General features: G+C 32.7%; 1 protein-coding gene across 5 annotated transcripts; it reads left to right on the top strand.

Moving 5' to 3' along the window:
- The first annotated feature begins 1,252 nt into the window (after positions 1-1,252).
- LOC123221352 (diacylglycerol lipase-beta) lies at positions 1,253-12,555 on the top strand. Of its 5 annotated transcripts, none has more exons than XM_044644200.1 (15): positions 1,254-1,802; positions 2,527-2,665; positions 3,284-3,506; positions 3,582-3,682; positions 4,209-4,330; positions 4,419-4,510; positions 5,369-5,474; positions 6,775-6,929; positions 8,776-8,909; positions 9,373-9,494; positions 9,992-10,089; positions 10,191-10,432; positions 10,610-10,991; positions 11,092-11,194; positions 12,079-12,555. In XM_044644200.1, exons 1-14 carry the CDS (start codon positions 1,539-1,541, stop codon positions 11,177-11,179), a joined length of 2,268 nt encoding a protein of 755 aa, XP_044500135.1. In that variant the 5' UTR covers positions 1,254-1,538; the 3' UTR covers positions 11,180-11,194; positions 12,079-12,555. The 5 variants fall into 5 exon arrangements, with proteins under 5 accessions (XP_044500137.1, XP_044500135.1, XP_044500134.1 ...); XM_044644199.1 differs by having other exon boundaries at positions 1,255-1,802; positions 12,091-12,555; XM_044644202.1 differs by lacking the exon at positions 12,079-12,555 and having other exon boundaries at positions 1,253-1,802; positions 3,574-3,682; positions 4,226-4,330; positions 11,092-11,408.
- Positions 12,556-15,273: the final 2,718 nt, after the last annotated feature.

Consider the following 15,273-nt stretch of genomic DNA (forward strand, 5'->3'; position numbering starts at 1 on the left):
CCATTAAGACCCCAGCCACTGAGACCACACATCTTTCACCCCTCCATGAGTGCCTATCAATTGTGTCACCCATTTTGTCCCCCTAAGATATTGCATTGGCTTACTAGTGTAATATGATATTGGGCAAAATTTATAGTTTGCGAGACCAGATGTCTATCTTGCGAGAACGAATGTCTCCAAATGATTGGATGATTGAATAAGTCATTTGGAGAACATCGTTACACGTACACGATTGAATATAGTCAAGCAAGTGACAAAGCCATATCTTATTTGTTCGTTTCATAAATTTTATTTACCCGCTTGTCTAACATGTATATTTACTTCGTACAACATACTTGTGATAGTGCTGGGAGGCCCTTACTCGTTAGCCCTACGATCCATCACCTCCCCAATTTGAGGTTTGTAATTAATTATTATTAGTATATTTTATATAAAATATTATTAAACAGGGTTATTAGCCATGAGAGAGTATCGGTTAATAGTTCTCCACGTACACCTTCCCCGATTATATAGGTAAGGTTGATTGTTGTTATTCATTCAGTTGAATATAGATAAACATAATTATGTGTATTTAAATTGTTTTTTTCCTTCTTTTCAAGATGAACTTTGTGGTTAATTGTTGACCTTCCCAATGTGAGCAAAGTGACATTGATATTAGTTTGCAGAGGGATGAGCGGCTTGATGCTATGTTACAGGGAGAACAAAATGAGGTATATTTATAATTAAATATATTTTTACAAATATATTGATCACTAATAATATTTAATTACTTCTCTAATCCGTTTTTGAGGTACAGATGATTGACTTGATAATAATAGAGAATTTTCTTATCAAACCTCCTTCGTTGTATATCAAAAAGAAAACATTAATCGATTTCATCGTATTTATTAATTAAGATGAATTATTATATTAATAATTTTATATAATATTTTAGTTAGTACAGATTGCTTATTGTAGAGTCATCCGAAAGGGTCCTCTCGTTTATATTCTATCTACAAATCTAATAAAACCAAGAGTGAAACAATAGACTCAGACCATTCCATTCTCTGCCGCCATGCAAAGTCTTCTCCAAAAAATAACCCACGTCCTATTCCTATTAGCACTCATAGTTTTCTTGTATTTTTTTGAATGTACCTATTTTGTCTTACTGACAGATCATTTAACTTTATTTAATTTCTCCAAAAATGTATTTTAAGATATTAAAACAATATTTAAATTAATTAAAAAAAAACTTTCTAGCTGGTGTCTAAGCTACGGTTAAGACTTAAGGCCTGCCAACATTGGCATCATTTCTTGAATGAAAGTGATGGTGCCAGGTGATTAAAATCAAATATTGTTATTTAGTTGCCAAATTTAATTCTGTTTTGTTGAGGCCTGAGGGATTAATAGATTAGATTGAATTTTGAAATATGGAAACCCTCATGCCCCAATTACTGTAACTTCAACGTGCCTATCACCACCTTGATTGTATAATTTCAGCGATACCCACAATTCAGCTGCTACCAATTTTACCCGGAAACCCATATTGCGCAGAACCCATGTGGTTGTCAAGGCTGAAGAGCTTAAGAGTTGGGACAATAGTCTCTGGAGTTGCTAATGTAATGGTAGTCATCGTTGGTGGGATTATTATTTTTGCTGCGTTTCCTTCTTGCGATGGCCACAAAATTTTCCCCATTGGGATTGTTTCAGTGGCTGCTGGGGTTAAATTTTGTGCCATGATTAAAACAGGGATGGCACAGGAAGCCACTGCCAAAACCGTGCTTGAGTCTGCTGCTGATACCATTATTCGCCACGAAAGAAGGGTATTTTTTTTTTTAGCAAATGAAGTGCTGGAAATGTTTGTTTATTTGTGTTGTTTTGTTCAGCTATTGAAGAACAATGCTGTTGTGTGTTTCTTGGCGGCAATTTTTTGGAACTTATTGAGGCATCTAGAAATTAGAGGCTAACTAGAGTTTAATGAAGTCTAAATAGAAGTTTATACACTCTTTTGTATTTGTAATGATCTTGATCATATGATACGTTCAACTATCTTTCATTGTTGGGTTTAATTTTGTCTTCTTCGCAGTTATATAACATGTCTAACCAAGGGTTACATATATGATTTCACTTACAGTCACATGAAAGTGATATCCTGTATGTAATCGAACCTAGGCTTAATTTTGTCTTCTTCGCGGTTATGATTGTGTGTGTTTCACTTTATTTCATTATATATGTAATTTAGTCTATTTGGTGCATATTTTAGTTTACTTATATGGGGAAAAGAGAACGCAAGTTGAAGATGTAATGCACTTTCATATTTATAGGTAGTTTATTACACATCATTTGCTGGTTTCAACCACCATTCAGCATCAGGCATAATTTTGTCGTCAGAGATATCATTTAAGATGTCTAACCATTGCTTACATATAGAATTGTTAACTTAATCATACACTCTTTTCCTGTGAGCTTGTTTAATGCATATTGCTATGACTCAACTGCTTTCACTCTAACATAGAAGATAAAATTGTGTTTCACTTCTTTGAACAGATGAGGTACAGAACATGGCTTTGGTGGACCCGTTTTGCAATAGGAATTGCATTTTTTCAGGTTGTTGGTGCAACTTACCTGATGTTTAACATGGCTAAATATGTTTCTGATGATGGAACTTCAAGTGGTTGTATTTTAGGTAAAGGATCATTCTTGCATCATCATTATGCCCTTGTCACTGTCACTATCATATGACTTGAGAAATAAGTTTGTGTTTGCCTTTGGGTGATTTACTGCTTCATTGTTTTCTCTTAGTTTTTGAATTAAATCTTCCCATTTCTTTTTTTTTTTAAAAAAAAGGGAAAGCAATAGACAGAGACACAAAAATTAAGACACTGTACCATATGGACTCTCTATTACTTCATTAATGGATAAGTTCAGTCTTACATCCATTAGCTGACAAACCTAGGTTTCATTCCAGAAATTGTTCAATGAAATGATCTTGTTTTTTTTTTTTTCAAATGGGAATCATGTCAACGTATGTGCCGAAAGTGTGGCTTTAATATTATTTTAAATAAGTGAAGGGACTTTTCCAAGTAAACTAGTTAAACAGTCTTTTCCACTTCTACTTTTTTTCTTTTTTCCCTTTCTACATTATTTTCCTCTTTACCAAGAGGACAAAAAAGCTATGAATGTACATCTGTTTCACTAATATAAATTAACTCAAGTGTGACAATTAAACCAAAAACTTAGCAGGGCTGGGTTTCCAATTTCAGAAACTTTCCACTCAATTCAGCATTTTTTAATTTTTGTATAGCAGGAGTGGCTTCAAATGGTAACTGGTGGATGAAAAAGCTACTGGTGGTGTTTGTGATCATGGTTTGTTTTGTAGCACTAGTGCAGTGTTTTTTAGGTTCTGATGTTTTAAGATGGAGGTCCTTTTATGCAACCCAAGATGATGTATGGAGAGCTCACTATCATGAAGTATTTAATCATGGCATTCGTGAGATACTGTGCTGTTTCGGACGCATTCAATACTTGTAAGTCTGCTTTCTTAAGTATTTTATATGTTATTGATTGATTCTATCTGATATCAACTTATGTAAGTTGTCCAGAACTGTCTCAGAGGAAGATGAAATATATTCAGTGGCAAAATTACTTGGTGATCTTGTTTCTTATCGAGCATCAGGCACGGGTCATTTGGAACTTTTGGCAGGTCTGTTTTAAATCTTTTGAATTCAGCTAGTTTCTTTGTATGTTCATGTAGATAATACATGCAATCTCTTCATGCTTTTCTATTTTTTGCCAGTCCCTGATAGATAGGATATAAACCTTAACCCTATGCTGATGCTAATCCTGATCCCAACCAACCTTCCCCCAATTGCTAAATCCAGGTATCTTGATACTGATCTTTTAAATCTGATATTTGGTGGAGAGATTCAGAACCTAGTTAGTTTTTTTCTTTCTTTGTATATATATATATATAAAAGGTTTCAAACGCTGCTAAATGCTTATGTACTTGGTTTTTTTTTTTTTTTAAATCAGTTCTTTTTGTCTATAAGGCCTATGCAACATTTACATACTGGAATAATTATAAGTTATTAAGTCTTTGTCTATATGTCTTTTTTGAATAACTTTTACCAACTTTCCCAAACCCTCTGTCTATGATTAAAGTTAAAAACCGTCAATTTTATTTCTCACTGGCTTGTCTTACTTGACACAATAAAGCATTATCTGTTCAGGTTTGGCTTTATTGCAGAGGCATAGCCAATCCTCAGGATCATATGAAGGATTTCCTGAGGCACCTCAAGAACGGCTTAAGGAAGGTGCTGCTTTTCATAAATTTGCTGAAGCTGCCTACACGGTATAAAGCATTTTGTTTCTTTTGTCAATAATAAACCTTTTTATTGTTACTTAGAGTCAATCATATATGTAAGTGATGCATGATGCAGGGACCATTACTTGATGTTGGAAGAAATCCTATATTGTTTCCTTGTGCATGGCTTTATCGGCAAGGAGTTTTGTCTCCATGGACTCGTAGCAGGTAGTCAATTGATTGGAAATCTTGCCTCAGAGACCTGTATGTAAAGGGATTTGAAGTTATGCTGCACGTGTTCAAAACTTAATATCCTTGAAATATTATGGCGATTTTGTTTGTCAATCAATTTAATATTTAACAAAACTAGATATCAATAATTATTCTAGGATGAACTTGCACCTAGTGTAAGAGTAGCAGCTCCTACATCATCCCATAACTATTTGCAGGACTCATTTTTTGGCAGAGTAACCACTAGATCTGATGTTTTACCCTTGTTATACAGGCCAATTTCTAATCAATTGAACATCATCTATCTGGTTCTTGTAGTGATAGTTCCTTTATAGAAATTTAAAGTGTGGACCTGATTATGTGGAAGTGATATGCTTCATATGTATGTGTGTGTGTATGTAAATGCACTTTCTTAGTTATAATTAAATAAATGGAGAGTTTGAACACACTTGTGAGGAACATCTTAAACATTACACGATGGCCTCTATCAGGATTCAGGAAAAATATATTTATAGAACATATAAAGAAGGTTTCCGACATACATTTTGACCCTTCTTTCTCAATGCATAATTTTGCTTGTTAGAGGTTATGACCACCACACGTGTCATGTCTCATAAATAGTCAATGACTTTTGTATTCACACATGAAATACCATTGGAACCTCTGTATACTTTTCCCTAAGGATTGCCTTTTTTGTCCTTTATATTGTGTCATGTTTCATACATTTTTGTATTAAATCGAATCCCATTGTCTGTACACACACTTGCATGCTCATAGTGGTATTTACATATTTACCATTCCTTAGAAAAGCTTTTACTCCACTGCAATCATAAACTTTTATTTGTTTCTTCTCAGGCGACCAACACTTGATGGTGATAACTGGTGGCGAGGTCACGCAGCAGCCTTTCTAAAGTACGTCAAATTATCCCCAAATGTACTTCAGCGAGGTCGTGTGAATCAGGTGAGTTTATGTTGATAGCATATTTTTTTATCTCAGATGTGTAGCTAAAAATTGGTTTGTACTATAAATTTGTTCTAGGCTTGAGACTTGACAGACATATGACGATATATATCCCACATAAATCTCATTGAAGGTTTTTTAACTAATTTGACAGCACCTTTTATCTTAGTTGTTCAAATGAAGGATATTGATAGAGCAAGCCTTGTGGGATTGCAATCTTGCTATCAGAGGAAAATACCTTCTAAACTATGAACATGATAAAGGCAAAGTTATCCAATCTAAATGTACCAGTGCTTTAAAATTTGCAGATTTTTTGAATTATGAGAGGAAGAAATAAGAACCCATTCTCTGTTGTACAAGAAAATGAATGTAAGAAATGGAAACAATAACTTGGATGTGGTACTTCCTAGACTCAAAATTCTTCTTGTATGATTTTTTAAAAATCATTATTTTGATATGAGAATAGAGTAAATGCTTCTGGTGGAATTTTTTATTTTTTTGACAAATTACATAATTATCTTTCATTAAATGTTAAAGTTTGTGACTAACCAATAGATAAAACACTTATTTTCTTATTTTGTTGCTTTAATTCTTTTAGTACAGCTAACGTACCTGATTTTACATGAATCTCATATTTGAACTAGCTATTTCGGAGAGTTTGAAATAATAATCTGAATTCAAAATTACAGAATACTTATTAGTAAATTAATTTGTAATCGTAGAAAGAAAATTTGTTGCTTTAAGTGTCATTTGTAGAAATATAGTTCTTAACTAAGTTAATTTTTACAAGAACTAACACTTATTGACATGATGTTTGGTTGAAAATTTCTTATGGAATGAAATTTTTATTTAGTTATTTTTACAAAATCTGGCAAATTATATTCTAGTTTTACAAACATTTTTATGAAATAAAACTATCAATATTTTTTCTTTTTTTGAACTTAGAAATTATAGTCAATTTAAAAAAAATGTTGCATAATTCTTCCTAAATATTTCAATAGAAAACTCTCTTAATTTTCTTTCTTCCTAGGGCTTTTCTTAGTTAAATTCAGCTCTGGTAAAAGTCTGAGACATCCGTATTCTGTTCACTAGAAATTTACCTTTTCAATATCCTGTTTATGTAATGTGAGTTCATCAAAATGAATCCCTCTTCTGAAATAGCATAGTTGTTCTTTTCTTTAATTTTTGTTCTGTGCTACTGTATTGTGTGGTCCAGAATGGTAAACATGTTTTGTTTTCTATGAATACTCTATATTTGACAGATGTTTTGATTACTTTATGTGGATTCTTTCCTTTTCAGGAAGAATGTAAAGCTGCATACTTTATTTTGGTTTTACATCATCTAAAATCGGTCGTAATTGCTGTACGAGGAACTGAAACTCCTGAAGACCTAATAACTGATGGTTTAGGCAGGGAATGCCTCCTCTCTGCTGAAGATTTGGATGGGTTAATGAAGTACGTTTCTCTCTCTCCCCCTCTCTCTGTCCTGCTAAGCACAAGTATATCTGGATGCACATTTACCAATTTTAAGTAATGTACACATACATGGTTTTTTGTGGTGAATTTAAGGAGACTGAAAGTTTTATCACTTTCATGTTGTAGCTTTATGTATAAATTCAGACAATCTCTTATTTCTTGCACTTCATAGGAGATAAAAGAAAAAAAAAAGGTGATGCAGTGCAACATAATCAGAATAGGATTTTTTTTTTTTAATATATATTTTGGTTTTATAGTTTATTTAATACTTTATTGTTGGGCACTTTTACTTGATTTATGATTCTTTTATTTACTTTTCGGTTGAGGTTAGACTTTCTCCTAAGGGCCACCTAATACAATCAGGGCAGATTTTTGTAATTATTATTAAAAATTTAGTCAAGGTTTGTGTTCAGATCTTATTACGTTCTATTGTTCTAACCATGATCATCCTATTCAAGCTAAGTTGACGAGACTTAATTGACTCCTCTATTCCACTATGTCAAGTGGTGTTAGAGTATTAATACTACACATAGGCTAGTTACATGAGGTTAGAGCACTGATACCACTTGACGTAGCGGAATATAGAGTCAATTAAGTCTTGTCAGCTTGGCTACAATAGGATGATTATGGTCGGAACATAGAACGTAATAAGGTCTGAACACAAACCTTGAATAAATCTTCAATAATAATAACAAAATTTACCTTGATTGTATTAGGTGGCCCGATCATACAATTTAGGAGATATCCTAACCTCAGTAACTAAAAAAATCCTAAATAAAGTGAAAGAGTCCTACAACAAAGTATTAAATAAACTATAAAGGCAAAATGAAAAAAAAGAATCCTACTCTGATTAGGATGCATTGCATCAATAGGGCTGAATTAAGAAGGGTAAAGTGGAGAAATTGAATAATGTTAAAGCCTTCTATTTCAAACCTATTGCAGAACATTTGTCTTGTGTCTGAATCATGAATACAAATTAAATGTTTGAGAAGTGCATGTACGTAAGACAGTCAATATATTAAACTGATAAACTGGAATGAGTTTATCTTTTATATACATTCTGCAAAGTTTCCCTTTGTAAAAATTCTTGACTCCTCTTTTGTTGGGACAGAAGTTATAATTTGATACAAACTCATCCCAAATCTGTGCAATATTTAAATAAGAGAAGGAAACATAGTAAATCATCACTTCTCTACATTTTGATATATAAAACATGTTCACCTACTTGATGACATAATATATATTCACTAGTATGGTCAACTTATTGTGTCCCGTAAATCTTTGTCTCGAAGTCATCTTAGTACCATGCAAGTGGTTGATCCATTATGTTTTGGCCTTGATAGCATGATTGGCCAATTTTGTTCAGGTAGGATGTCTTAGTTTCATGTTTTCAAAAACAATGAAACTATATGTACACACTTTTGAGTACACAATTGGGTACACAAATGATTTGTCACTATGTGATTAGATGATTTTAAATTAAAAACAAAATAATACCTAATTATATAATAACATATGATTTTGAATTAAAAATAAAGTTAAAATATCAGTACTTGAGACTAAAAAAAGGCTTACACTATTGCCAGGTTAGGAACATGGCCAGTTCCTATATGATAGAGATTCATGTAATCAGACAACATATAATTTATAAGCTTCTTTTGAAACTGTGACACATGGTTCTAACTTTTTCCTCAGTCATAAGCAATATAATTCATTGAAGCAACATATATAATTGTATGTCTCAGTCTAGAAATTGATGGTTTTAATCTCATCTAAAAGAATCAACCTCTACCTGTGTACTTATTTTTGTTTTTTTTCTTTTCAGCAATAGTCATATTCACCCAGATGTAAAGCAAAGCGTGGAATCATCTTCCCCGCACTATGGGCACCGGGGTATAGTTGAGGCTGCACGGGAGCTTTATATGCAAGTTGAAGGAAATCCTATAAATGATAGTCATGGTAATGTTGTTAATAATTGTTGTTTTTCTTGTTCTAGCCCTTCTTCACGGTTGTTTGTCTTGCCCTTCATCACTGGTTATTATTTGATATGAATGGCTAATTGGAGGAATTTGGGATTTCATCAAAGAAATCCAATGTCAGGGATATAATAATTCAGATTGTTTTCCATCCAGTTGTTCCGTAAACAGTCGTGGGTGCTTTCTTGAAAATCCTTCTTTAAGGTCATTTTTCGGTATCAATGCAGTCCTGTTGATAGTGGCCAAATCACTTATCAAATCTGAACAGAATTCTACCTTAAAGTCTAATGTGGAAAACCAATTCAACTCAAATAAGTAACTATAAGACTTAAATCCCGAAATTATAAATGTTAATTTTTGTAATTTGATTATCCATCATTTTTCAATATATGAATTGTGTTCCACTTAATATTTTCTTCTGACCTATTAGTGAAAATGGAATGCAGATTTTGGTTCAATTGGATTCCTTTCCTCATTACTAGGAGCCAGATGTGAGTGTGACGGTTACAATGTGCGATTAGTAGGACATTCTTTGGGAGGTTCCATTGCTACATTGCTAGGACTGAGAGTATGGCTTTTCTTGTTTGCACTTATACATTTATCTCTTTTATTTGCTTATATATCTTTTTTTTTTAACCTAGTTATCAGTTGAAACTTCGGATTTTCTTCTAAGATGACCAATTTCATTTTAATAAAATTTTGCAAAATTTAGTGGTAAAAAAGAGGTGATTACTGATTATGTATCCTTTGGCTAAGGTGATTCTGGAATGTACATATGCACCTACCCAATATATTTATAATTACACAAATCTTAAGCCATTATATTAGTGTAGTTTGAATGTTTGAGATTCAATCTACCATTATTAATATACCTTAGAGTTGAATATTTACTCAAAGTGCATTAATTCAATGACTCAACTTGTCAGAGACTGATGAATGTCTTTCTTTTCATACTGTGTTTTCCTAGAGGTTGTTCCCTCCCCCATGGTGTGCCTCCATTCAATTCCCAATAAAAGTATTTTGAATTTGTTGAAGGCATAATTTATTTCCTTTTTTCTGATCCAGCTATATGGTCGATTCCCAAATTTACATGTATATGCTTATGGTGCCCTTCCATGTGTGGATTCAGTGATTGCAAATGCTTGTACAGAATTTATTACTAGGTAATGTTGATTGCCATTCATACTGCTGAAAGTTTAAAAAAAAATCAGCTCCATTCTTTTGCTAAATCTTGCATCATTGTAAAGTTTTAAGCTTTTTGCAGCATTGTACACGAAAATGAATTTTCTGCACGCCTTTCAGTTAGATCGATCATGCGGCTACGTGCATCTGCGATAATGGCACTGACACAAGATACCACAACTGATACAGCATTGATTTTCAGACTTGCACGCCGGTTTCTCTATGCAAGCAAGTATCAAATAAGTAGAACTGTGGCAAACAATTCTGCAGAAAATCATTCTGAGATCAACATTCCTGAGGATTTCAATAACCACATCTATCAGGGTCAGTGTGAGGATGATGAAGTGCTAGTCCCCTTCTTATTCTTGTTTATTAAATTGGTTGGTAAAGTTATGCATGATTATGCTTTTGTTCTCATGACTGTGAAAGATCGTATGCCGGTTCAGTGTGTTTTTAGAAGACAAAAGGTATCTTTGCTGAAATATTTTAACTTCACTTCAGGAGCCAAGAAACCAAATAGAGAGTGTTCCCTTTTGATTGAGGATGACTCAAGAGAAGATAATTTTGAAATGGATGGTGATAATTTTGTTAATCCCTACCACAACATTGCTGCTGGTGCTAGTCCATCAGGTGATCCTGTGTCTTGTTTGATGGAAACTGTCTCTAGAACTGAGAATGGGTCAGCCACAAATCCCACCGAGCTGTTTTTGCCTGGCCTCATAATTCATGTAGTGTTGCAACAACAAAACTCGAATATTCCGCTGTGGGCAAGCTGGAGAGCCCAAAAGAGAAGAAACAATTACAAAGCTTTTATAGCAAACAGAGAAAATTTTACAGATATAGTTGTATCACCATCTATGTTCCTTGACCATATGCCCTGGAGGTATAATTGAGTTCTTTCCCAGTTGTAAAATCTTTGTGCTACAAACAAATAGGTAAAGATTATAAAATTTATTTCTTTTGACCAAATTTATATTTTCCAGATGTTATCATGCCATGCAAAATGTATTGGAAGCTCGTGCTGCGCAAGAATCCCAAGCTGTAGTGGCAGATGAACCTCGAATTCTGTGATATATATTCTACAAGGTTGACTCTAAACTTATTTCTTTTTTATGGTAGCCTCTGTTGTATTGATGATTTGTCTGCCATTTAAGGTAGATCTTCAAAGGTAGATCTACATATATATTCTAAGGAAGAAAACCAAATTTTATCAACAGGAGGGATGCCCTTACTTGATACTGAAGTGATGAAACAGTTCCTCAAAGTTAATGTTGTAATTTCTTAAGTCCAGGGTTCTCAATTGTGGTGTTCATTTTGCAAGCCCCACTCTTTGTTTCAATAAGAATTGTCATAATTAATGGATGGTAAAAGTCCGTGTGCAGTATTAAAAAGACAATGTGCAAAAATGATAAGCAGTCCTCAAAAAGATCACATAATAGGAAGATGCAATGGTGCTATAATTGGTACATACTAGCCAAGGGCTTACCCTCACTATGTCTGAAATTCCTAGATTGTTTGATATTTTGTGCTATCACTGAAGTTTTACCCTCGATTGATTCAATTCTAGGGTGGTGGGTTCTATAAAACCCTCAAGAACGGTTTTCCCACCACCTAGCTTTGGTTGTTAGTGTACCCGTCATTAGTGAATATCATATGTATATATTGTCCTACATTCTCCTGGTACTGCAAAATCAAACATAAACTAAGTTTGCCCATCGTAAATAGGCTTTCATAAGTTTGTTTGGACAGTTGTTTTCTCCAAGTTTTGGAGCTTGGGTTAACAAAAGAAGTTATAGCTCAATCTCTGTTCTAGTCTTAGGAACAAACCTCAAGCTCCATTTATGGTCAATAATTGTTATTTCTTTTCATCTACTTCTCTTTATTTATTTATTTAGTTTATGAAAACCAAATATCTATAATTTTTTATATTTGAAATATTTGATTACTTGTTAAATTAATGCTATTCTTAGTCGTAACTCTAGGAGAGTCTCCTAAAGGTGGTGTTTGGGCTTGGAAATTGAATGTGTCTCTATCTTGAGTTGGGGTGGATTTCAAACCAAGCCAGCTTGGTATTCAACTTGAACAAGTCGAGAGACCACTACAAAAGGATCAACTTGTCAATTTGGAGTTAGGCTCGAGATTGATGCCTCACCAACGATTCATTTTACTTTTTTCTAGCGATTTTTTTCTTCTCTGGCAACACTTTTCCTCTGACGTTATTGCTCACTAACTCAAGTTGGTCATTTTGCATTCGAGCTAAGCTTGAACTAACGCTTGTTCAGGTTTGGCTTCACTCAAATCCACCTGTAATCTTGAGCTTCACTTAATTTGTTAAGCGAATTAAGCTAACTTAAACTAAGTTGGATCCTACTTTGAGTAGTTTCTTAATTATTTGACATGAAAAACTACTTTGGCAAATGCATTATATAGAAGTGTTTTTACTACTATATATTACATATGTGCAAGAGTAGAAGCTTTTTAGATACAATGTTAAGCTTTTCAGTCCTTTTCTTTCAAGGTAAGGATTCAATATTCACTTTGTCGTTTTCAAGGAAGCATTTTTACCATATGGCATATAGAAGCAATGTCAATTTGTGATAATTTTGTCATTATCTCAATGTATTTGTTTAGATCCAGTCGGTGATTTGCAAATATTAGTCTCTTATGGAACAGGCTATTGCAACAGATGTTCATGATTCTTAATTGTGTAAGGTGATATCATGCATTTGATCTTTTGAAAAGAATTCTAGCTTCCTTATTTACAGAACTGTATTCTTATTACTTCGCTTGATCTTTGGGGATTTGATGATTTTGTTAATCATAATGTAATGCATCTTAGTACATAGACGGAGCCAAGAGGGTCACTTGACCTTTTTAGCTTTAGAAAATTGCTTATATGGATATGTAAAATATAAGTGATCCTTTTTTACCATGGAAAATTATTTCTAAGGACATATAAAATTCTTTTCAATTTTTTTTAATGAAATTTAAAGGATATTATTGTTAACCCCTACTAATTTTCTGTCGTTCCCCCTTAGCCTCTTTATATTTTATTGATGTTCTACCTTAATTTGCCTACCTTTCCTTCTTAATTTTGCCACTGTTTTGGTATATACTTTCAATTTTGTGTATAAGAGAAAGTTCCCGTTTGAGCAGATTGAACCTTTTAGGGGTATTGTTTTTCTTTCAATAAAACAAAAGGTGGGGGTGGGGGGTTGGGGTTGCTTACAATCTTGCATATGAGAGCAAGGCTGACCATGAAAGAGTTTAGTTTTAGAGATTCAAGGTTGAAGTGATCAATATCAACTCTTGAAAGAATAAAACTAAACTCAACCGTGGTAGCGTCCTCACCGATAACAACAAGCTTGGTCAATAAAGCCTGCTTGGAAATGACAAACGAAGCGTCTTAAAGTTAATTTATGTCTAACACGAGAATATCACTTGATTATCCTGAAACGTGTATCACCTTTAAATAAATCTTATAATGGTAAAATACAAAATTCCACATCGATTAGAAATGTTATAATGAAATTGATTAAATAATATGTAAATTTTTAAACTGTTAAGATGTATTTTATATTAAAAAATTTAAAATCGAAATCATAATGAATTGTTTGTCTAAATTAGATAATAACTTGACAATAAGTCAAACTATTAGAATTAAGATTTTATGTGTCATCCATCGTATGAGACTAAGTATGTTTTTTACGTGTTAGGTCTAGGTTCGGTTCTCTTTGAGGTGTACCTTTGAATGTCACCGAGAAGATAGGAGGACAAGTGTATATAATTTTTGGTTTCTGTGGCAAATTGAAATGATTCAGTTTCAAATGGGAGCTTCATTTGTTCAATGCTACAGTCTTTTTAGAAATTTTTTTATGCTCTGGACTCATTCTTTATACCGTTGAATGAGATGAATTCAGACATATATAAACATGGCTTTTGACAAATATAATATAGACAGTATTCTTTCTCTCTCTATATATTTATATATACACACATACATAATTTTCTTACGAGTAATGTTATATATCTTCAGTTTTATTTATTTAATTCAATTTTTGAATAATTTATTATTATAAATTGAATATTATTTTATTTTTAATTTAAAATTATCTAATTACATGATAACCCATTATTTTGATACTTAATTGAAAAAAGATTTTATACAATTCAGCTCCATCAAATTATGTTCTTTGAACCATATTATGGAAACTCTTAAATATGAACATTTTTCAAAACTTAGACTTGTTACCATTGAAAAGCATATAACACTATTGGATTAACTTGCCCTTTTATTATCCAAGATTATGTTAAATCATTTTTGTAAACTCAAGTTCAAGATTGAAGTCTTCTTCAAAATTGGTTCAAATTTAAAAGAAACAGTTTGAGATTGACGAATCAAAAATAATTTTATTTTGAATTTAATCCAAATTAATTTAAGCTTGAATGTTCAAATGGGTTTGAACTTAACAGGATTTTGTGAAAATAATTCTAATTCTTAGTTTAAACTCAACTTTTTTGGTGTGCACTAAAATTCAAGTTCAAACAGTTCATATTGAATTAGTCTTAATTTAAATATGATGGTGTGAAATTTAACAGTTGATAAAGAAATGAAACACATTTTTATCAAGAGAAGAGTTGAATACATGAATGAATAAAAAATCTATCAAAAGTGAGTGATGATGGAAAACCATCAGACAGATGCGACTCACAAAGCCATTAAGCCGAAAAGCGAGAACTCCACTGAGTGAACATGTTAGTTGATTTGTAGTCATTTGGAGAAACAAAAGCTATCAGAAAGTAACCACTTTCTTTTGCTTTTATATAATGCTTTTTGTAAACAGTCAAAGCAATCCCAACTCGTTCAAAGTTGGTAAAAATAGCCGGTCTCCAGAGATTGCGTAGTTCCGAAGAACACTACCGACCCATGTGAGAGCCTTCAATTCCAAATGCATCACCACTCAATTTTTGTCATTACAATTCACTGTAGTTTACACTGGAGTTGGGTTATCTTTGATTGTATTTCTTTTTAAGTATTCAATTAAATATTTAAATATTATATTATTAGATAATTTTAAATTGAAGATAAAATATCAATCAATCATATGATCACACATTATTATGATACTTAATTGGATAATCAGATAATATATTTTTAGACGATT

The sequence above is a fragment of the Mangifera indica genome, chromosome 7 (assembly GCF_011075055.1).
Source record: "Mangifera indica cultivar Alphonso chromosome 7, CATAS_Mindica_2.1, whole genome shotgun sequence".
NCBI lineage: Eukaryota > Viridiplantae > Streptophyta > Magnoliopsida > Sapindales > Anacardiaceae > Mangifera > Mangifera indica.